The sequence below is a fragment of the Stegodyphus dumicola genome, chromosome 2 (assembly GCF_044657685.1).
Source record: "Stegodyphus dumicola isolate Sdum_Otavi_A_Nest chromosome 2, ASM4465768v1".
Classification (NCBI taxonomy): domain Eukaryota; kingdom Metazoa; phylum Arthropoda; class Arachnida; order Araneae; family Eresidae; genus Stegodyphus; species Stegodyphus dumicola.
The window spans coordinates 242,777,426-242,803,269 of record NC_140769.1 but is presented as its reverse complement, the minus strand read 5'-3'; the positions used below and the strand labels follow the sequence as shown (position 1 = coordinate 242,803,269).

The 25,844-nt window shown below is 32.9% G+C and overlaps 1 protein-coding gene across 2 annotated transcripts in view; it reads left to right on the top strand.

Annotated features, from left to right (window-relative positions):
• Nucleotides 1-25,844, top strand: part of LOC118197771 (uncharacterized) — a 186,379-nt gene that overhangs the window by 100,900 nt on the left and 59,635 nt on the right. For both annotated transcript variants that reach the window (XM_085811954.1, XM_085811953.1), the window contains exons 2-5: nucleotides 3,611-3,698; nucleotides 19,785-20,075; nucleotides 21,809-21,873; nucleotides 23,801-24,042. In XM_085811954.1, the coding sequence (XP_085668080.1) occupies nucleotides 3,611-3,698; nucleotides 19,785-20,075; nucleotides 21,809-21,873; nucleotides 23,801-24,042 (686 nt within the window). The remainder of the gene's footprint in view (nucleotides 1-3,610; nucleotides 3,699-19,784; nucleotides 20,076-21,808; nucleotides 21,874-23,800; nucleotides 24,043-25,844) is intronic.

Genomic DNA, 25,844 nt, shown 5'->3' with positions numbered 1-25,844 from the left:
AAAGAACAGTTTTAGTGGAAACGTAGTATAAACAAATATACAAAATGAGAAACTTGTAAGGATGAGCGTGTGAACTCCGTAAGAAAGTTTTGCGTGATCATTACCGACCATTTCTGGAAACTAATTTCGTTATATATTTCTGACAGCTTATCGAATATCGTTTTCTGCTAAGGTGTTCTATATATTCCGATTTAAATAACCTGTTGAACTTACCATTACATCTTTTGCTTTAAAAAATAACTTGGAGAGAAAAAAATGATTTTAGCTGCCATGTTATTATTATTTTGCGAATGAATTTCTGCTTTTTCTGGTTATAGATATTAACAAGATTAATTGCCAGTTGTAAGAAATCTTTCCTATACATATTTTAAATTGAATTACTTATAGCGTATCTCTTAAAAATGTTATCATCAATTATAAATAATTTGTGTTTTATTACTGTTTTGAACAAAAGAGATATATTTCAGAATGAACGGAATAAATAATAATATTTAATGCATAATTTTAAATAATTTATGAATTCAGACAAGGGTTTAAATTCAGGTCTGAATCTGATTCATTTTGAATGTTGCGATTTAAAAGTCAATTTTAGATGCAGACTCTGAATCAATTTTATACCAGAAATGCTTCATTGTGGATGAAAATTATTTTAAGCTAATTAGGGTTAATCTTTGGAAAGCGCAGTTTATAGCTAATTAAATTTAATCTTTCTAAGGTTGAATCTAATTTGCTACAAACTGCACTTATAAGGAATTTTTCTCCTTACTCCTAGCCTGACTTTGTTGTGTAATTAGAAGCACGTCCGGCTAGAAATCAGAAAGACTGGCGTTCGAATTCCGGTACAGGTATTGCGGATTTCTGTGGTTTCCTGGGTTCGGAAAAAAGTCGAAGTGACTCTACAAGTAGCACCTGAATTAATATGTGATAGATGATAACTCAACGTAGATTCGGCGACTGGATCACCACCTCCCAGTTCCCCTTTAAGTGCCGAAGAGTGTAAAGAAATTTCTGACTCCTTACCTTCCGACTTTTACCTTCCGACTTTTACCTTCATGGTACCTTCATATCCGACTAGCAATCAGGAAATCCGGTGTTCGAATCCCAGAAAGAGCATTGCAGAGTTTTGGCGTTTCCCACTTCAACAAACCTAAATAACTATACAAACCTTCTTGTGGTTAGACAAGTCCTCGTCTTCGTACATGCTAGAATCCTAAACTCCAAGAAGACAAAGAGATAAGTTTCTGAAAAATTTTTATTTAAAAGTTACGTCTTGCAGTACAACAAAATATAGTAAAATGTAGCCACCGACGCTAACGGAGTCTCAGAAGTTCAAATATTTAAATATTTTCAATCCAGAAGATAACTTTTTAAGCCTCACTAATCCATTTCCAACTATTGCGGCTACTGTAGCACTACGCATGAACAAATACGAAACCCCCCCGCCAGCATGCAAATCAACAAACAAGTGAACATCTCAAGCATAAGCAGTTACCTGATGTGCTTCCATAGTTGTCTGTTTAAATTACAAATTTCGCTCGTCTGATAAACTTTAACTACTTTGTATGCTGCTTTTGGCTTATTAAAGAAGCAGAACGCACATAAAAGTATTGACATAAAAACAACGTGCTAGCTAAAATGAATTTGCACCTTAATTGTAGTAAATACTAACTGAATGAGAAATGGATTCCTAGACACATCTGAAATTTAATTATTACGCTCTGTAAGTAAATTATAAATATACTAACTGCATTTAATTTTTAAGACTTATTCCAAGATACTATATTGCGAAAGAATAAATTTCAGAATTATTTATAAACGTTTAGACAGACAGGGGAAATTTTTCATGTTATAGAAACCATTACCAATAATTCTTGGCATTTTGCACACTTAAATCATTAATAAATGAAAATGAACATCTTGCTGTCACATTGATTTATTAGCAAAGGCTAATAAAATTAAGCAAAATTTTATCCATAGTTATCTCGGTAACTTTAGACAAGCGCTCCTGTAATTGAATAGAATCTTACACGGGTTCCTTTGTTTGAAAGAAAAATGCTTGACCATTCGATTCCGATCATATTTAAACACGGAGTTTTTACTTTTACTCACATGCTTAACTACATTCCATGCTTATTATATGAATATATCTAAAACCTATTAGTTTGTGTATCCAGAGATATCGTCATCACGATATGATGTTATTTCATTCACTTCCTAAATCGAAATTCCACTAATATTTCGTTGAAAAAATTTAGTTTGTCCAAAAACAGCAAGAGTCTCACAATATACTGCATGCCCACCCCCCGATAAACGTATTCTAATATGTAGATTTCTTGCGTATTTTTAATGCGCAAAAAATTGCGAATTTTTAAAAATAAGTTTAGACACTAGAATAGCTAATAAAATATGCAAAAAAGTTTTGTTTTGGATAATCTTTTGCGATACACCTTATATCTCTAGCATTTAACGAGACAGCCATTTTTGTGACACCTCGTGTAAACTGGTTTCCCAGCCTTTGAAACTCTTCTCAGTTACTGTTCAATGAGTTTTTTTTTTTTTTTTTTTTTTCGATCTTGTGTGCTCAGTTCGCTTTTTCGCTTCTTTCCTCTTGCCTTCTTAGTGTAACTGGAAACATATCCGATGGGTAACCGGGAGGTCCAGAGTTTGAATCCTGGCGAGGCCATTGTAACTTTTTCATGTCTCCTGCGTCGATAAAATCTAATTATTCTACAAATGGTGCTCGAACTAAAAAGTGGTGGACGATAATTCTTCTTCACCAGGGTTTAGCAATTGGGTCCCCTCCTCCTAGTCGCCTTTTCAAAGGGGGAATACATAAAGTATTTTCTACCTCCTTTCTACGTGTCTTCGTGGTGTAAATCGATAGCACATCCGGGTAGCATCGGGAAGTCGAAACTCGGCAAGAGCATTGTACATTTATCACATTCCTGCATCTATATAACTTAATAACTCTACAGGTGGTTTTGATTCGTAGACAACTGTTTAGAAAGAGCTATATAAAACCTGCTCCGCTGCCCAACCGGTATAGTGGTTAGCGACACTGATTACCGTAACGAAGGGCCTGGGTTCGAATCCCGAAGAAGGCATGAATAAGGAGCACTCTAAATATGTGGAGAGCCAACTGTCCTTTTGTTGGAGGGAAAGAGGGTAGGAGATTCTCTAAACCTTCCCCTGGGGGTGCTGTTCATCAAAATTGGGGCCGGAAATGAGCAAAGTCTTACTGCCACCTGCATGTTGCTCAAGGCTCTTCACGATGACAGGCGAAATTTTGCACTCCTTGCCACGATGAATTTCGTAAGCCTGGTCTGATGTTACTCTCAGACACGAGAGATAAGTTATAACATCAACAAAATGGTCCAGTGGCGACCGTCATGTGCACATCAAACTAATGCTGAAAATTCCATAAGGATTTTATAAATATGTTGTTTCTGTAAAAAAGATTTATGCATTTCATAATAGTTATTTTTACGGATATCTCGTATTAACAGGTTTTAGGGAGATAACTATATGTGAGTGAAGATATTATTTATAAGTAAAGTCGTATATGCCATAAAGTTCAGTTGGTATATGTATATTTATTATTTCTTTGCAGGCCGCGGTGACCTTGGCGGTATAGACAGTGAAACATTTGATTTTAGCCAGTTGGAAGAATATATCAACGATGACAGCGAAAGCAATATGTAAGTCAGCATTATACTATGTTCAGATATATGATATTTGCACTATTAGTGGCTAGGGTTGTTACAATTTTGCATCTAAATACAACTCAGTTTTGCTATAATATTAAAATAGAGGCTAATTATCAAACTTAGGCCTAAAAATTGTATTTTTGCCCTATGTATGGACATAATTTTATTTGCAATTTTAATATACTCTAGTATCCTAGAGAGAAGATTAACATTTATACCATTTTTGGTTAGTGAAATTTTTTTTAAAGATTTCTTTCCTTTTTTGGGAAAGGTGTATGAAAATAAGAAATTATATTTATTGCTTATGCTAATCACTCATAATTTAATGCGTTGATATGAATTGTTAAACAGTACGTGAGGTTAAGGCAATTTTTTACGATACTGAGTGACTTTGAAAAAATGGCGAGATCAAGAAGTGAAGATTATAAGGCATTTTCTTCCTTCTCTTCGCATGCCTTCGGGGTGTAAATGGAAGCATAATGGACGCGTATTCGAGAGGTCCAGGATTCGAGTCCCGGCGAGGACAATGCACATTTTTCATGTCTTCTGCTTCCAAACGTCGTAATGACTTTACAGTGGTGTCCAAACTAAAAGGTAGTGGACGATAATTTGTCACCAGCACGATTTGGCGGTTAGGTCCTCTAATTCCCAGTCGCCCATTAAAAGAGGGAGTATATAAGGTATTTTCTCCCACCTTTCCAGCATGCCTTCGCGGTGCGATAGGAAGCATACTCGACCGTATTCGTTAGTTCCAGACTTCGAGTTCCGGCTTGGCCACTGCACATTTTTCACCTCTCCTGCTTAAAACAAAAATCTAATGACTCTACAAACTTAGCATTTTATTTCAAGCATAGCAGAAAACACGCCTTAAATATTGAGGCAGACAAACAAAAAAGTCGCAGAGGGATATACGATAGTTAAATCTATTCTGATCTCATATATGTTTCTCATTACTCAGTATCCGAAAACTCAGTGCAACATATTATTCAGTACTTTGCTTTGTGTATTGGTAAACCGTCCTAATTTTTACTATGCATTAGTGTTATTTCAGAGTTTATGCCATTACTGGACATTATTAGATATGTCAGTTTTTGTGCTTAGGAAACCTCAAAAAGTCCGACATGCGAGTAACTGCTTCTTCATTTTACGTCATTCTGCTTACGAAAGCTTTCAGAAGAATACTCTTTTTCTCTCAAAACGAAAGTTTTTATGTTTCGCTTAATAGAATACATCTTGATGGGATAAGCATCCTGTTACCTTGCAATATTATAAATTAAGTTATTCAAGATATTCTTAAAAAATGCAAAGACTCATTTAAGGGTTCTATAGTCAAAAGCAAATGGGCAACTCAGTTTTAAATTTTGACAAAAATATCTGCTTCTACTGTTGCTGTAGATGGCAGCGCAAATGAGGGAACTGAAAAATTACGTATTGTAAAACTGCAGAAATTTCTCCATAACGTATCTAATAAAATAGTAAAATCCATAAACTTTCCTTCCAAAACTCATAGAATAAATTTTATTTCATTCTTGAAACGAAAAAAAGGCTAAAATTTAAAATATTTGTTTACACATAATGAAGCTGAGACCTCGAAATAATAAACAAATCTCATTTCTGTCTTTGTCTTAGTATAAGGAAACTTATGCAGGCGAGGCATATAAAGTTATTTGCTACAAATAAATTTTAAAAAATTGAGCCTTCTATTGAAATTAAACGTGCCTTTGAGATTTTAAATGGTAAGTTTACACATTAGACGAAATAATTAAATTTGCAAGTGAAATTATTTATTTGCAAGTGAATTAAGTGTAAGTGATTAAGTAAATTAAATGATCAGTTGAAATTATTTATTTGCGGCAAAGCTCTCAAGAAACTATTTGCAATAAATATCTTTGTCCATTACCTTTTAAGTCACACTTAAAAAAAAATATCGAAAATTTCTATTCAGCTAGTCCTTTCAGTCATCGAGAATCGAAAACCATATGAATTACTTATTGATATTCAAACATTTATCCGCTCATCCATTACTATGCAAGTATTTCTTTATTTCTATAATAGTATTGCTTATTAGAAATGTAATCCAACAAGTGCATATGAAATATATAAAATAAGTTTTTGCACAGTTCTACTAAAAGGCTTTCTGCTGCCTATTTTCTGAATCTGTAAAATTCTGCCATCCAGCGTCTGCTTAAATTTAAACAATTACAAACCGCTGTCCGATGCGATGGCATCAGTGACAACAGCTCTGGAGTCGGAACGGATATTAATATCAGCTCTTTCATCATGCAGTGACATATTTCATTCCTCTTCAATGCATTACAGGCTGAAAATTTATATTTCTCCGTCCAGAAATGCTAACATTAGTATACTACAATTGCTGTGCACTGTATCCTGTAAGACTGTAGAGTCATTAGGTTATATCGATGCTGGAATATCTGCTGTGCCATCGCCGGGATTTGAACTCCAGACCTCAGACATACGCCCAGGCGTGCTTCCAGTTATACCACGAGAAGGGAAAGAAGAGACAAAATACCTTATATACTCCCCCCCCTTTAACGAGTGACTGGGGACTAGGGGACCCAGTCGCCAAATCCTGATGGTGATGAATTATCGTCCACTATCTTTTTAGTTCGGGCGCCACTTGGGTTATTAGAATTTTTTAATATCAGAAGAATGAAGAAATCCGTAATGCCTTAACCAGGATTCGGATTTCGGACCGGGCACCACTGTAGAGTCTTCCGCAGAATTCCTTGCTCCAAAAAAAATCCGCAGAATTTTTTTTTGGAGCAAGGAACTGAAGAAATCCGCAGTGACCTCACCAGGATAGCAACTACGGACCTTTGAAATACGCTCCCAACGTGCTTCCACTTGCACCACGAAGGCATGCGGAAACGAGAGAAAAAATACCTTGTAAGATATCGGCAGAAAACATCGCGGATGAAACAGTCGCGGAGAAGCAACACATGGACACAACGTGGGCATACAAAAAGTGATAGGAGAAAAGGAGTGAGTAAAGAGGTAACATCTCAGTTCTAAAATATTGTGATTTTAAACATCGTCGTAGAAAATAAAGTGGTTTAAAATAGGGTCATAGAAAATATTGTTATAAAATAATAAAACATATACTAATCATCGCATGATGATCATCGATGATGATGACATTTATCGCAGCTTCACATTTTCGGGCTTTGAACGTTTTAAATGTATATTCTCACAATCAGCTTTATCAAAGAGATTAGTACTACTATTAGTAATTTGTGAAAGAGATTAATTAAATAATGATCTTGAATAGTTAATTCGATAGGTTTAATATCCTATTAACAGCTGTACGTGGCATTAATTTTCTATTCTTTTTCTGTTTTTGAATGTTTAAGTTTCCTTATTCGTTTAGCAAAAATTTATTAGTTAATTCAGAAATATGAAATATACAAGGAAAAATATTCCACTTTCCTTCTTGCGCTCTCAAATCACCATATGAACAAGCATTTAAAATTTTGTCTAAAAATATGTCTATGATGCTGTCATTATGCAATGATTTGTATGTGCTGTATTTTTATCACTATATTTTCTACACTGACGTTTGAAAATTGCGAAGTTTTTGCATCTTTTTCATTTTCTGTTAAAATATTTAATGCCACGATTATTTAGAAGTGCGATGCTTTCTTTTCTCCCACGATATTTTGAGCGACAATGTTTTTCCTATATGTTATTTTCTCCGCTATGTTTTCGCCTACAAACATTCTGTTAATTTAGAAGTGTTTTACGAGAAAGACTGTTAGAAATACGTATATTAGGCCAGGGCTAAAGGGCTAGTTCATCAGCTTCTCGCGGCTGAAACCGAAAGAAGAGACTGATGACGTAGTTGGGTTCGTTTGGTCAGTTCTGCTGTTCAGTTTCTTAAGCATTTGCTTGAGAATCAAAACGCTTTGAAAAATAGTTTAATAACCAGTATGAGCCGAGATTTTAGCTCATGAAATTGCAATATACATGCATTTATATATGAACTAGAAATGTATTTACGTTAAACTCTAATATGCGTAAAACGTAAGTAAAACATGCATAAACATAACTATTTTTTAATTAACACATATGCGTAAACATAACTAATTTTTTAGGTCGAGTGTACCCTAAATGTAGTAATTCTTTTTCATAATCATCTTTTTAAATATATGTAAATAATAACCCACCGATAACATACGTAAATTTCTACATTTACGAAGAATTCTTTTTGCGTTAAAATATAAGTTAGTCGCAAAGTAATTTGCATTATAGAAATATTAAATAAAAATATGCAAATACATTTTGAGAATACATGCTAAAGACATTACACATCTATCTAATTAAAAATTAGTTAATGCTAATAATAGATTTTATAACACATTAAAACGAAACAAATTTCACTTCTTCCATTTTTGCTTTTCAATTAGCGTTGATAATGAGTAGTAGAATTTTGTAAGCTTTTGCAATGTCTATTATGAAAGCATTATTATGGAATATCAGTATCAGTATTATTATTTAACGTCAATTACTCAAAAAATAATGAAAATATTTTAAAATAGTATTTATATATTTTGGAATAATAGCATGTATTCTTACATTTTAAAAGTATATGCTCTGATACTAATTTATGTTTATTCAGAATTTCATGGTTTATTTTATATAGTAAAATTTAGCAGTCTAAATTAGTGTATAATAAATATAATATTTTATATAGTAGTCCAAATAATTAATTGAAACGTGCATAAATTAGGTCACAAATTAAGTGAATAATAAAGTAATGATTCAAATTATTATTTTTGGTAGGAATAATATGAATCAACTTACATGATTTTTTTTCCTATATAGTTTGGTTCGATAATCCTCTATTACTCTTTATCCATTTATTTGCTTTCTGGTCAGCTTTTCTTGCCGATACAAGGGTTGCATTCCTATTCAAGTGCCGAACCCTTATAAATGTTCGTAAACGGCAAAATAAACGAATTACACTCTTATTCACGGAGGGAAAAAGTTTCTCAAGTTCAGAAATGAGATTTTGAATTACACCTCTACCTTTTCGAAAAGAACTGCCATGAAAAGAACGGAAAGCATTTTCCATTTTCATCATCGTTTCCATCCAAACTGGTGATGGTACAGTTAATCCTCCTTTAGATAATAAAAATATCCAATTTGAGTCGTTAGAAATATCTACGAATTTTTTTGATATTTCACCCAAAGTAGGATCTTTATCTTTCACACGATATGCAATATAACCTGCCACATAAGCGAGCGATTCTTGTTCATATGCAGATATATCTTTCGTTGAATCATAAATTTCGGTTTCCCAAGGAAGTGACGTACATTCATCATAGATGTCTTCGTAATTAATTAAATCATCTTCGTATAAGGAAGACTCAAACATTTGTGCTTTTTCATTTGAAGAAAAAGCTGTTTCCAACAGCTCTTTTGTCAAATATGCTTCAACTTTCTTCACATCTTCACAGTCATTAGCATTTGTCTTTAACGACAATTTAGGCAATTTGTTTGCCAATAGCAACCTTTTCAGACGAATTATTACGTCTGATGGAGATGGATGGTCATTAAAACGCCCTAGACCCCGAATCTGGCTGAACAAGCTTTCTAATACATCTTGAGTCAGTCTTGATGTTAAAATATATTTCACATTTATAGATTTTACGTCGTCAAATAAACCGAAAAGCGAATTTATCGATATGATAATACCTTTCTGAAAAGGTAGCATTGTCTTCTTTCTGCATACTCTGCGATCAAAAATCATTTGCTTAATCTCATTTAATTTTTCTTTTTGTACTTCATAATAGCTTTCTAGGCCGAAAGCAGCTTTTAAAGGCTTATTGCTAGGGGGTAATGGTACACTACTATTCATAATGTCAAAAAAATCATCAACCATTGAAAAAAAATTACTTGTTGCAGCATTACCAGTCAAACGCATAATCGCTTTAGCCGTTGTGGAGGAAAATAATGCTTTTGCTGGTGCTACTTTCTGTCTCTCGTTCCCTTTTACAGATAAAAATTGAGGTTTCAGTTTATAGCACAGTTTAATTTCTCCGATATCTTTATTGAGTACTTCATATATAACGTCTTTGTTTATAACTGTACCATTTCCGAGCATAAAACCTTTATCAAGAAAATGGTTTCTCAAAAGCTTTATGCAATGCGGCATATCAGCGAAAACCCATATTTTGGTGCTGAACTTGGGATTGTAAAAGAAAGATTTATCTGTTGAAATTTGTAATTCTTTCCAAAGGGTCTGACTACCTCCCATGTCAGATACAATTGCTTTGACTCGAAGCCCAGACGATTCAAGTGCAAACAAAATGGAAGACAGAGGATTTTCCTTCATTTGACGATCAAAATCAAAATAAATGGGCTGTTTCCATTGCGAAATGAGTCCTCGAACCAATACAAATTGAGTCTTTTTAAAAGGACCTAATATCTGATCCAATTTTGAATCATAACAGAGTCTTGAATCTATATGAATTTCATCGAAACTTAATACGCATAATCTTTCTTCGTCAGTTGCATTTTGGCAAGTTTTTTTAATCAATAACAGTACATCATTTAAAATTCCAGGAGTGCAACTGAATCTTGAGCACCATCTTTTCAGTGTACTTGCACTTGGAAGCGGAATACCCATTTTTTCTTTCCAGAAGTCGTATGACTTTACGGATAACGATCTGATTACTATGCTTTTTGAAATGTCGTCTGGAGACCATTTAATTCGCTTTTTTTCATTAATGCATTTATTTGAGTTTCGGTAAATATTTTTTGAATATACGTTTTCATTTTTCTTAGTTTTTCATTTTCTTGATTCACTTTTTTAATGTCTTTCCTCAGTTTCTGAACTTCTCCTAATATTAGTTTTCTATTCCTTTTAAATCTTTTTCTTTGCTGGGAGATAGTTTTTAAATGCTGCTTTCTCTCAGTCTGTAAAACAGAAACCTTATTCTCAAGAGCTGATAATTTTGTGATTAAATCATTCACATTTTTCTGGAGGTTGGAACAGTTACAAAATTGCTGAGTAATATTATTTTCAGTGAGCTCCTCATAGCTATTACTGTTATCGTTTTTAAGTTCCAGACATGCCTTTTTAGGACTTAAATTCTGAATTCTTTCAAATGCACTTTGTAAATTTTTTCTTTTTTGTTGCCTTTGCTGCCTTGATGTATTCTGATAAATAACCAAGTCAGGAATACAAGCAGTTGGAATAGCAGTTGACTTCAGTATCTTTTTTGTCCGTAATCCTAGCAATCTATTTTTCATATCATCCTCATAATCAGATTCGGTGAAGTGAATGCTGCATATTCGAGCACTCTTTGTGTTAACAATATCCGCTCTTCGACACCTATGCAACCATTCTTTCGTTAACTGAATATTTTTGCACGGAAATCTATGAAATACCCCGCTAGTTTCTTTCGTATTATGATACGTATTGCTACAGGTAGCAACGGCACACGATACCATTTTTTCAATGATTTCTCATTACAAGAACTTTCGAAATACAAAATCCCTTTAAAAGTATCATCAGTTATAACTTTCAAGTAAAAAAAAAACTCTTTCTCTGAAACTAACAGGGCTAAAGAAAGAGAATCCAAGAACTAAAGATTCAATCTTTCGCATTGATGTTCTGGTTAGTCGACGACGGGACGAACCCAGTGACGTCACATAACATCCAGTATCCTCCCCAAGAGGGGTTCGTGTCGGCATCGTTCTTCTCAAAGGGATGACCCAGCCCTTCTCTTTCTTTAGCCCTGATATTAGGCAGGGTCGGTAGTATGCTCGGATAGTATTACACCATAACAATCAGTTAATTAGTAGAGAGAGCGATCGATCAATCGGAACTGCGTCCCGAATTTCAGTAATATAGTTATGTTATAGTAACATGAGCTCCAAATCTGCTCTTAATGTAAACAGGAAAAAGAAGTTATTCATACTTGCTGACTGATGCCTTCCAGTCTAGCTACCATTTAGATTATTTCAGTTAATTCCTAATTCACAGCACCATTAAGGTGCAATTTGCAACTTGATTATGCTGAATTAATCCATGTCTCTTCGCTTACCTAGATTCTCCATTATTTAAGAGATAATTAGGCATTTAAAAAATGTGAGAAGTGTTTCGCTAGCCAAGAAAACTAATCAAGAAATGCTAATCAAGAAAAACTGTGTTCCTTTTCAGGAATAAAAATGGTCATTTAATCTTCATGATGGCCACAGTAGATTGCAGCCACGTCATAATACATTGTAACGCCATCACCATTCCGCTTACGACTGCTAAATTAACTGAGGTCTCCTCTCATTGTACCACCTAAATTATTACATATATATGTATATATTTGGTACAGCCGATTGCAATAAAAAAAGGAAGGGCATAGCTAGATATTACAGCAATCTCATTTACAAAATTCGTTTCTGAACTATGCGAGATAATAGCAACATACGTACGTAAAGACGTCACGAATATATCCTTTTTGAATCCATTTACATTCCGTTTTGAAATAAAGAATCCTTTGTTCTGTCTGTACGTACAAACGTCAGGGAAAAAATAGTCAAAATGAATTCAGGAGCAATCAAAATGGATATTTCTGTTGAAATCTGAAACCCGAAATTTTTTGTGATTACAGTACTTCCTTTACATCATGCAAGGAAGCACAGATTTGAATTATGTCACTGTTCCATATGCTTTGTGTGCAAAAAGAGGAGAAAATCATCATTGTTTCATAAATATTACTCATAAAACATATCTGTTTCATACTACGCTAGGTAGAAATAAAACAGAAAAAAAAAAGGCAGAAAATATGAAAGTTTTCAGATTTTAAATTATGTCCAAAGAGGCGTTGTGTTAACGCTTTGTGCGTTACCTTTACTTATTAAATATCATGTTCTAAGTACTCCAACTATAAAATTCAGCTCAACAGCAATATCGCAAATTAATTTTAAAAATGAGCATATCTTTAGAATTTCCGATACAGAGTCTCGCGCTCTAGAGATAATTTTTTTTTCCGGTACAGTTTTGCCATTGCTCGCTTTGAAATAGCTTAGTTTTTTAATCAAAAATTCGTTGAAGTGTTTCAAAATCTGAAATTGATAATAAAACAAATTTCAAATTTAAATTAGGACTTCCACATGCCCATATTCTAGAGAAGATTACGTTATTCAGATTTTGATGGCTCTAGGTATTGTTGTTTTATCACAATGCGAGAAACATAAATACATTTATGCCGATTCTTCATTATTTAATTTCTTTAAACATAAGTCAGGGGATAATATATTGTGGCAACGATTTGAAAGGTGATACAGCCTTTTAAAGTTTTCAACGCAAAATGCCAAAACGAAATTAATAGTCCTTCAGGGCAAACTGCCTCTTTGGACTAAATATTATTTAATTCATTATTTTAAGTGGTTTATGCTGTAGTTTACAATTCAAAATTTTTTTAGAATTTTTTTAGAACTTTTGCATGCGGAGGTTTCGCGAAACGCTATTTGAAGACCGCTCGCTGGACGTCAAGGAAGATGGATTAGGCAGAGTTAGCTTTTGGATCTGCATGTACTTGTTACAACTTTGAGGGAAAATAATTTTTTCTATCTTTTTTTTTTTTTTTTTCTTTTGTGGATAAATTTAGTAGCATGTCACATTTCTTATGATCAAATTTGTGTTTGTTAATGGAAGGATTTTGCTTTTGTTATGATCGAAAGAAAGGAATCGTTATCGTAGTTGGGGAAGTCGGAATGTTATTACTTTTTGTAATTGAATTTTCCTCGCAGTCACGCCTTAAAGAAGTCAAATATAGAATAAAAAGGTTCTAGAGACTGGTTAATAGAAAAGAAACAAAAAGAGACAGCTAAAGCTGTTTAATTTAAAGCAATAAAAATAGAAAGTATATCAAAATCTAGAACATCGTTGTTTGCTTTCACGCCGCCTCTCATAATTAATTTATATTTACTCCTTGGCCTTGTGTTGGCAACAGAATTAGTGTTGTCGTCACAGTGAAATTTGGTCACTAGAACGTAGCTAACCTATAACTGTTTTAATATTTTACAGTGTTATCGGATTATATTATTAGAAGCTTTTATATTGGTACATTAACTATTGTATGTTTACGATTTGTGATTTGCATAAAGTAGAAATAGTTGAATCCATTAAAGTTATAGGTAAAAAAAACTTCGCACACGTATTTCGGCGCCATTTGATCAGCTGCAATTAAAAATCGTTGTTCATAATAACTGTTATAATGCAAAATTTAAAAAAATATCATTTAATAAACATAATGAAGGAATAATTAATGATACTGTAATAAAAATAAATTTAAAAAAACCTGAAAGCCTTCAGATTTTATATTACTCCCAAAGGGGAGATTTTGAACGTTTTGTGTGTTACCTTTATTTATTAAATACCATATTCGCACTTAAGCCATAAAATTGAATTCAACAGCAATATTGCTAAATATTTGAAAAAAGCATATCTTCAGAATTTCCGATGCACAATCACGCCCGCTGGAGATTTTTTTTTTTAACAGTGTTGCGATTGCTCGCTTTGAAATTGTTGAATTTGTTAATCAAAAATTCGCTAAAGTTTTACAAAATAGAAAATAAAACAAATTCTGAATTCCAAATTTGGGCTTCCAGATGCCCATATTAGAGTGATAAACTACGTTATTCAAAATTTGCTGTCCCTAGGTACCGTTGTTTTTTTAACAATGCAAGAAACATACGTACATTCATGCAGGTTCTTCGTTATTTAATCTCTTTAAATATAATGTCTAATATTTGGTGACAACAATTTGAAAAGTGAAACGTCGTTTATAGTGAACCGGCACAAAATACCAAAACAAAATTAATAGCCCTGTAGGGGACATTAGGATATTTTTTCTAAGCAGGGAAGATGAAAAATTAGCAAGCGTCTTCGCCGAAAATCGAACCACGGACCTCTGGAATACCGGCCCAGTGTGCAGACCACCACACCACGAAGGCTCGCCAAGAAGGTGGGAGAAATACCTTATATCCCTTCTGGGCAAACTGTCCCTTTGGGCTAATAATAAGAGATACAAGAAAGCAAATATTCCTTTTATGTTAATCTTAAGAACCAGAATGCAGTTTTTTATCACTGTGAATTTTCAGCTTGCATCAAAAATTACTTAACATTAACATTTAAACAATTAATCATTTTTAAACAGCAGCTTTTTGCATTTTACCCATTAACGATGATTGCATTAACCGTGGGAAATCAACAGTCTAATTAACATAGCCTTAACGATTTTACGTTATCGTTTACAGTGCAATAACATTTCTATGAGAAAACTGTTGCGCAACTGTCAAAAAATATTTATCCCACGTTTATAATATGAAAAAAAGCTATGAAATAAAATCATTTGAATAACTAAAATAAAAATTGAATTGTAAATTAGGAAAAAGATATTAATGGATTTAGAAATTAACGCAATATTCCGTTTTAAGAAAGGAATTCAGTTTTCCTACTTTCTCTAGATATTTAGTTTCAATTATTAACTGAAACGTTAAAGTGAAAGAACAGAAAATTTTCCTGCATGGTTCATTGGAAACATTGAAGGGAGTTTCAATACTGGAATTTTTAAAAAATAGGCGAAAGTTACTAATCTTTTCCAGGTAACAGCTTAAACTGCTTTTTGTGCTTATCCCTATCATTTAGTTTCTATTCTGATGGTTGCAGCAACAAATGCTGAAAGGGGGGGGAGAGAAGTTCATTCAACTCTCGGAGACATCTATATTCCATTAAAGCCCTACGGCGTTTTGACTTTTCTATTGTTCTAGTTATGGTAGCTTCCTACAATTCCGCTGATGACAGCGCACTACTTTGTAATTATTAGACACGGAAACTACACTTCTTTTAAAATCAGTTCTGTTCATTTCAATATTTTTACGCCTTGCTTGTTTAAAGTAGTAAGAAAACCGATGAAATTTTCTTTCTATTCTTTATATAAATGAGTAAGATCTGAGGAACAAAATATAGATGAATTTCATGGCGTAATAAACGTAATTATATATATTAGTCAGCAAAAAGAAATTCTTTCTAACCAGTAAAAAAAGATAGCATTCTTCTATCAAGTCATTCTCTTGAACTCAAAAATGATACCTTTCCTCTAAATTTTAATCTGAACTACATTCCATATATAATACATTTAAAAACCAAGGTAAAATATTAATTATATTTATATATTGCTATACGTATAGGTTACATTTAACAAAACGGGAAACAAGGCTAAGCGGGGGAACATTGTTTCGCTGCTTAAGCAATAGCTATAAAGCATTTTCTCCCTCCTTCCGGTATGCCTTCGTGGTGTAACGGTAGCACACTTGGCGCGTATTCGAGAGGTCTAGGTTCGAGTTCCAGGGAGGACATTGCACTTTTTCACGTCTCCTGCTTCATAAAATCCTAATGACTCTACAGTGGCACCAGAACTGAAAATGGTGGTGGATGATGATTCTTCATCACCAGGATTAACGACTGGGTCGCCTAACTCCCAGTCACTCTTAAAAAGGTGGTATATATAAGGTACTTTCTCCCTCCTTCCAGCATGCCTTCGTGGTACTGTAGCACATTCGGCGCGTATTCGAGAGGTTCAGGTTTAAGAACACTACACATTTTCCCATCTCCTATTACAAAAAACCTAATGACTACAAGCTTAGGTGAGATTCTACATAATTTATTCTTGATTTTCAATATACAATATCCAACAGGAATCCCGACAGTATAATTATTTCCAAACTACTTTTACAGATTTTATTTGTCAGTTTTACGTACTTTTGGAAATACTGTCTTTGTCCCTCACCATCTTCGTCTAATTTAGTTGGCAGGCTAGGGATAAGAACACAGGGCAGAAAATGAATTTTTAGGGATATCAGACAATTTCTCTGATATATTGGTTTTTTTATAGATATCAGACAACCTTATTTTCCTGACCTTTTTACCAATTTTTATCCTTACAAACTAAGGAAATTTAATCCTCAATTTTGTAATCATCTTAAGAACATCCGAAGTACAATAAGTACGTTTTCTTTTACCCCCCGTGTTTCGTCGCCTTAAGCCGAATAAGCCTCATACATATTAAAACATGTTTAGAATATTTTGTACTACGAGATTCAATAGCGATTAAAATCAGATTTTTGGAAGCAAGACGAGTACTATAATACCTGATAATAAATCGGATTACAGATTAAAAGAATAAAATATTATGTTTCTGACAAATAAATAACATAAAAAGTTATAAGTAAAGCAAAATATCAATTGTAAAATTATTAAATATTGTCTAATTGTAATTATGAATAACTACACTTTGAATAAGCAAAGGGACAGTTCGATATCTTCCCTTCTACCGGACCGACTGACGAAATTTAAATGCATTTTTGATGTCTCGTAGGATATACTATATTACATTTTATTATAGCGTTGTTCAAACGTACGTAGTTGGACACTTGGGGATTTTTCTGACATGGCAAATCGATTTTTTCCATATTTCGATTCTACGACTCAAATTATGCTAAAGTGCCAAGTTTTGTAAATGTCGCACGAATACTTTTAAAAAAATTAGCTCTCAAAATTATAGCTTCTCAAATGTTGTTTATTAAGAGTTCTTCTTTTTTTAATTAAACCTACTTGTTTTCTTCTTTCGCAATTCGAAATTTAGGTTCAATCCAAATAAAATTCTGATAATTTTGGAATTCAATCCAAATAAAACATTTTCTTATTTATTTTTAAACTTTGTAGTTTTTAGTAATTGTTATAGATCTTTCGAAAACGTTTTTGAACTAATGAAATTTTTACCATCACCTTAAAGCCGATGTGTTTCTAGGCACACCTAACAAAAAATTAGTGTGTTATTAAACATTTCCCAAGATATATGCGAATCTATATATTGGCGCGTTTTGAAATTTTACATATTTGTTGTAAGCGATAAAAACCCCGAATGTAATTTACGTACTTTGTTAAAATTTTTGAAAGAATGAATAAAGCACCTTTTTTTTTCCCGTTCGTTCGCAATGAGAGAGAAAAGAAAATAGGTTACCATAAATTAAGAATTTTGTCAAGTGTATTTATACTTGGCGCAAACTGAGAAAAGTGCGCAGAAATAAATTTTTAAATTTATCGGTAAATTTCTTACCAAATTTTACAGAATATAATAACTAGGCATAATCTGAGTCGTAGAATAGACATATGAAGAGAAATCGGTATGTCACATCAGAAATCCGAGTTTGTGTCAAAATACCTATGATAAGATTTTGACTCAAAATACCTGGAAAAATGCATATGTATTGTTACGTTTTTCTTATTCTTCTGACACCAGTTGTTACGTTATTTTCTTCCTTTATGTTTTTCGTACGGGGTTTGTGTGGATTTGGAGTGAATAACGACGACACTTGATGAAGTATCGAAACACACTTTATTAGCCAGTATTAACCAGATAGCTTCAAAATCACTTTTTACAATCGTCGATCAACTACTATAAACACGCTGGAACAATCAGCGACACAGCCTTCAAGTTATCAGGATATCACGGTGGAGACAGCTTCCTGCAAAGCACCCGACTCTGCTTGGTCATTCTCGGAACTCAACGTACTCTCAAGTCTCTCCACGCTACAACTCGCAATGCACTCGACAATACACAGAGTACGGCTCCCGACTCTTCGGTTCAGTCGTTCCCGGAGCTCAACACGTTCTTTAGATGATGCACTAACCGAGAAACTAACTAAGAGACTCCTTCGGTGAACTCGACGACCCACTCAGTTCATTACATATATAGTTATCGTGATTAATCTTGAAGGATGCCATGTTCTATATAAAACTTGAGTAGATAAGTTTATCCTTTATCACACTCATCAAAAAACGCAATTATTACGCAAAACGCTCAGATACTCAACTGTTACTACTCTCAAGAAGTCAGTTTTACTTTTCCCCATCAAATTTTGAAGATTTTCAAGGAAAGATAGATATCACCAAATTGCAAAGGGATTTTTGATACATGAAATTTCCGAAAATTCAAAGAAATTAAACTACACCAAGCACTGTAAATATTCCAAATAATGGCTATATCACCCAAAGAAATGTACTAAAACCAGCGCAAAATGAGTGAAAAATACTGAATTACTAATCTTTCGAAGATCGGGCAAGGTGGGGGAATAAAATATGTACATAAAAATTCTTTCTCAGAAATGAATGTGTTTATGGGCATTCTCCTGCATTTCCTAAACAAGAACATGCGCTTGCGATTTTTCAATTACCAGATATCAAGGTAGCGATATTGCATTGCACTTATTTTATTACTTTTCCCCCTATTATCACGCATTTTCCTAACTATAAAGTTAATTCATAAACCTCGATAATATATTTTTAGCCCAAAGAGCTATTAATTTCGTTTTGGCATTTTGCATCGAAAACTTTAAACGTCCGTTTCACTTTTCGAATTGTTTGTTGCCACCAAATATTATCATCCTGTGTTATATTTAAAGAAATTAAATAATGAAGAATTTGCATAAATGTACATATGTTTCTCGAATTGTGATAAAACAACGGCAACTACAGCTATCCAGTTTTGAATAACGTAATCTTCCACCGAGTATCTGGAAACCCTAATTTGGAATTTGTTTTATTATCGATTTCATATTTTGTAACGCTTTAACTAATTTTTGATTAATAAACTCAACAATTTCAAAGCGAGCAGTGGCAACACTGTATGAAGAAAAATATTTTTATCTCCAGCGCGCGAGACTGTGTATCGGAAATTCTAAAGATATGCTTATTTTAAAATTATTTTGCGATATTAGTGTTGAATTTTTATGGTTTAAGCGTGAAGAACATGATATTTAATAAATAAAGAGAATACACAAAACGTTAAAAAGGAGCTCCTTTGGGCGTAATGTGAAATCTGGCGTAATGCTTATAAATATTAATTGGTAGCTTTCAGATTTTTTGTTTTAAGATTTTTTATTTTATATTTTGTAAAACATACAAATTTTATTTCTTGTAAAATAAAAACGCAGTTCACTGAGAAAATTGATCCTTAACATTGAAATTTTTAAAATGATTGTTTATTTCAGTTATTTTCATGATGCTCTGGTTACCTCCAGCGACCTGAAACTAGCCGGCGAATCTGAGAAACCGTCTCCTTACGTCCGCCATCACAGTATCAAGAACCAAACAACCATCCATATACCCGTCGAAGGAACGGAACCCCACGGCCACGCGGTTGCCGGAATTTGCGTCAACCAAGCCGGTGTTGATTCCTCCCAGTCGCCGTCGACGACATCTGGTTCACAGCACCAAAAAAATTACTCAGTCAGGAACGTCAGAAACAATGCCGTTGACATTGGTTCGTCCTTCACAAAGCCGTAAGTAGGGCAAAAAATAGAGAACATTTTTGTATCAAATGAAAATGCAAAATCTAATATTCTTTTGCTGATTCCGCTTTTTAACATTCTTAGAGTAACATTGTTAAAAATGTTTCTAGCAGTCTTGTTACTGTTATTTTTATTATTTTTACGCTTAATATTGCAGATAAGTCATATGAATTATTTATTTATCGTCCTTCTGAGGTAATAAGAGCAGTGACGTAAATTTTTAAATATCGGATTTTGTAATTTAATTGATTATTATTTTTTTTTCATTTGAAACCTTATCTTTTTAAAAAGAAAACTAAAATAATAATAACCATTATTGTTACTAAATGGCTGAATATTTCCTTAATTAAATCAATCAGGATTATATTTACTAATGAATACTTTGTTCTTGCTCTAATATGACAAAGCAATCAAAATAAAAATGTGTAAACTTAAGGCAAAATTTGGTGCAAGTTTATTAATTAATCGATGTTATTCGAATAAAATAGTACCTTTTTTAAAACTCTAATTCCTCTTCTCGTGTTCCACAAAGTATACCATGAGACTTACCCAAATAAGTCATACACTAGCAAAATAAATAAACAAAGGAGCAATAGCACTGCAAAGAGGGAAAAAGAAGATTGAGGAATTAAAAAAAATTAAATAAAATTAAAAAAATTCAATAATCTAAATTGAGAATGAAATTTCAAAAAGCAGAAATTGTCTCTTTAGTCTGCAGAAGTTTAAAAAAATTGGTAGTAGGCTATCAGACAGGTGTTTCGAAGTGGCCTGAAGCATCTATCTTTACTGGACATGATAACTCGCTCAAGAACAATATGGTTAACATTTTCATCACCGGCTTCCTCAGTTACACAGAGCACTTGAAGCAAGTTCAAGTAGCTTTAAATAGCTCTTAAAACTGCCATGTCCTGACAAAATTTGAGTTAATTTAAAATCTGCTGAAAATTGGTCAACTTGTATTCTGTGAAAAACTGTTAGGAAAACCTTTCTGCCCATTGTGCTTTTGATAATGCAAGATATTCTCAGTTCCAAGTATACAACTTAGCATCATTCCGAGAAAAGAGCTTCCAGCACGAAATTGGAACACGAAGATTAAAAAACTGTACCGAAAATTTTTATTCATTTATTTTCCGCAATAAGTTTTAATGCTTATTTCTTAAATTTTTCAAAGGAGATCTTTTGGAGGTGTTTATTGTTTTTATTTCGGAGATTTATTGCCTCGGCTAAATTGAAAGTATCCCCAGTAGAAAGGATTACATGTTACAAACCTCGTGCGTAAGCGATCCAGTGAAATAAATGCACAGCTACGTCTTGAATGATTAAGTATTTCCATTACTAAATTGGTACTCAATTTCCAAGAGGCTTTAATTTATGATAAAATGGCAATGTGGTAGTTTTCTTTTCGTATCGTTTGTTTTTAGATATTTTGAATATAAAATTTCGTATTCTGTAAATTTAATATTTGAGAAAGTAATTCATCTGAGATAGCTCTAAGTTAATCAGGCCTATTATAACTATTTAGCTTAAAATTGTTTTAAGGGCCGAATTGATATCCAGATACTAAGGCAAGGCTGCAGTGTCTTTTAACGCTTAAAACTTGTGTATTTTTTAATTTTTTTAAATAATTTTCTTTGTTGCTTTAAGATCTAATTAAGATAATTCCTGATTGAAATTTTTATTCTATGTGCACGTCTACTATTTACTTATTTATTTATTATGAACAGACATCATCTACCAGATAGTCCACCAGACTCGGGTTCAGAGCCACCATTTTCGCCTCCGAATGAAGGTAAGAATAATTAGTAATTCTGTTTTTATACATTATTTAAATATACAATAATATTTAAACTATAAAAAAATTATTTTATATTATAATGACCTCATCAGAACTCAGAGCCAGTCGTTCATTTCTTCATCATACTTTCATTACATTTTGTTTTTATACGCCTTACACATTTGAAAGATCAGTGCCTGTTAGTTTTAATTTAGGTTTTTCTCGTCAGTTACATTATTCTCACCTAAAGTCAACGGACATTTTTTTTTCCTGTTTAATTTTGTGCTTTATTACCTTTCGTATTCTGTTTGTTTTATAGATTAACGCAGTATATTGATTTAGTTTACCTGGATTTAGGTCATGTTTGTACCCCATATAGTTTCCCTTTATTTTATTTATTACTTTGCATGCTTTTAAATAAACGTGTGAATTTCAGTACTCTCTGTTTCTAGGTAAACAGATTTGTTCATATTGAATTCATATAAATCTCTGTACCAAATCAATGAAAAGTTGCATTTCAGAAAGTGATTGAAATACATTATTGTTTTTAATCTCATGCCTAAATATAACATGGTTCTGGGAAGCTTGTTTCATGAATCTTTTTATGTTTTGTGAGCACACATATTCGTCCAACATTTATTTGTAATATTTCCTTATATTTATCACGGAGTTATATATCCATCTATGTGCGTGCTTATAAATATTAGTATTCTTCTTTTGCTGAAGTTATGCTTCACTGAATTAAGGTATTCGAATATTTTTGCTGCCATTGTTTTACCAAAATTAACAATAATAAATTAAATTTAAAGGGATAAATACAATAAAATCCTAAAGCTTTCAGATTTTATATTACGCCCAAAAGGCGTTTTTTAATTTTTAACGCTTTTTTAACGTTTTTTAACGCTTTCTTTGTTACCCTTATTTATTAAATATCATGTTCTTCGCGCTTAAACCATAAAAATTCAACAGCAATATCGCAAAGTAATTTTAAAATGAGCATATCATTAGAATTTCCAATACACAGTCTCGCGCGCTGGAGATAAAAGTGTTTTTCTTCATACAGTGTTGCCACTGCTCGCTTTGAAATAGTTGAGTTTGTTAATCAAAAATTATTTAAAGCATTACAAAATATGAAATCGATCAGTTTGAATGAAGACTTTCGAAAAGTTATTTCACTATAAATCTGCTTCAATATTTTGTAGTTTCCGATGCGCATTTTCCTACCCTAAATGAAAACTAATAGTAACGCCTTGCTCAACAACGATTTTCATGCAATGGCAATTCAAACAACAATTTTCCCGATATACCTGTGTCAATGTATCATAGGTACCTGAAAGACTACGCTATGTAACTGAACTTAAAGGATTTCTCATAACACGGAGATGAGGCAGCAATTCAATTCAGCAATAATGACGTATATCAGCTGCTCTTGTGGGTTCTCTTACGCATCTGTCTTCTAGTATTTGAGTTCTATCCCATGATCACATGAAAAAAGGCGAGAAATCAATCTTTCCATGTGTGAAACAATTTCTGAGAAAGAAAAATCTTATATAAGCTTTCAAGTTTCTTAAGTATCTAGAAAAACGGCGTTAAATTAACTTTAAATTCTTGTAGATTCCTAATTGTTTTGCTGTTTTTCAAGTAATGTTCTTCTGAGTAGTTTCCAAGCAATTAAAAAACAATTTGGAGTTTTTGAGGTTAACACTGAAGTAAATAATCAATCCCGAAATGCCGTCATATAAGCTTTCATAATCATTTTTTCTAAATAGCATATTAAAATAGCAAAATAGAGCATTTTTAATGCTGATGAAGCAAAATATCATTTCTAACTGTAGTTCATTACTCCTAGCAAACTCTAAAGGTGAAGCATTTAAAATTTGGAATTAATGACCCATTTTACAATTTCTTGAAGATTTCTGTTTACGTTTTCATTCATTAACAGATCCGAAGCTAAGGTGCCCATCTATCGATCTCCTTCATCAGCATCCACGTCATTCTCATCACAGTCATCATCATTTGTCAGACATGTCTGTCCATGCTTCGGTAGCTCCAGAGGGCTTGAAGCATCAGTACATAAACTACGGTCACACTTTACCATTGAAGCATGTTCCTGATGCGTCGATTTCCTCATCAACTTCTCCTACATCATCCTCGTCCTCCCCACATCACATCCGTCATCATTCTGTAAGTAAAATCTCTCTGACTCTCTTTTTTTTTAACTCATTTTAATCTGGGTTAGAAAACTTTTTTTTTAACCTTCACAAAGATCTCATCCTATTCACGGTAATTCTGAAAGGATTTACGAGTAGAATAGTATCTCATAAGCAATCTATCAATATATCATAAGCAATCAGTTTCTTTCTTAAAATTCTATTTTCAATAACGCTACTGAAATTCAGCAATTCTGAAAGGAGTTTCAAAAATATGATATAAAGAAATATTGTAAAATACAATATAGAAATAGTTTCATCTATAATAATAAGGAAAATTCAAATTTGTTGATGTTAGAAACAGAGTGAGGCTAGCTTTTCCGGTTCTTGTATCATTTTAATTATGTCTCTACAGCATTTACCGTCCCAGTAGCCTTGCAAATTGTCAGTTTTTACAGCTTTTCTAGTCAATAATTATATGTCTTTCACACAATAACTAACTGAGTGATTTAAGAACAGCATGTGTAGTTCTTAATAACTGCGATGGCATTCAATTTTTCCTATTGTGTTACGGTGTGCTATTGCATTCTTAGTTACCCAGGGAGGTGTAGAAATTGCCAGTCATCAAAGCAAATGACAATCTTGCGGCAGAAAATTTCGAAACTTTCAAACTATAAAGCTATATTGTAAATCACTATTAAAATTGAACGATTAAAAAACTATTAAATTCTTAGCCATTGTGCTTATTTTTTAAGTAATATATGTCTTTCATATAATTTATAATACATCTAAATGTTAACATTATGAATATTTGCCCAGTTATTTTAATTAATAAAAGATGTCTGTAAGGTCATACGCATGTAATGAATTCGGCTACGGAATGCTCTTTGCCGAATGAGTTTGGTATAATTTATATAATCTTTATTTTTACTTTTTAAATTGCAGGAATTCCTTGCTTATGAAGAGAAATATATAATTTATAATATTATATAAACTATTAATATCAGTTTAATAATAAATAAAAATATATAAATGGAAAAATATTTTTCTATATTTTTTAATTTATGTGAACGTTGATTACGTTAATTACGTTGTTAATTACGTTGACTGCCGTACTGAAGGGCCCGGGTTCGAATCCCGGAGAAGTCATGGATGTTTGTAAATGTATAATTTCTATGCGGCATGGGGCACTCTAAATATGCGGTGATTCGAAAGTCCTCTCGAGAGGTTGGTGGTACAGAAAGAGGATGGGGAGACCCTCGGACACATCCCCCCCCGGGATTCCCTCCATCAGAACTGTGGGCAGAACTGAGTAAAGTCGTACTGTCACCTGTGTGTTGCTCAAGAATCTTGCCAAAGACAGGTGAAATTTTACACGCCTTGCCACGATGAATTTCGTGAACTTGTTCTGATGGTACTGTCAGACAACTGAGATAAGTCACAACAAAACAATTTTCTTTTGGTAGAAAGAAAAAATTTAAAGTGGACATCGCAAGACGTTCTTGTTTCTCTGAATTATTCTAACTTAACCGATCCTTCAACGCAAGTTGAACATGACATGAAAAATTACGAAGTTTGATATTAAATATAACTGTTAATTTTTGTTTTACAGCAGTCAAACTTCTTGTAGTTTTGTTTTTTCATAACGAGTTCAAAACTTCCCCAAATATGAGTATAGAAACTGGGACACCGCATTAAGAGTTAGATTTAGTTATTTTTCCAAAACTAACATTTTTTTTTTTAATTTGACATCAGCAAAATAAGAATATTTTCATCATTTAAAACACTTCTGTTGTAGAGACATTAGGTATTTTTTTGAAAGCAGACAAGATGAAA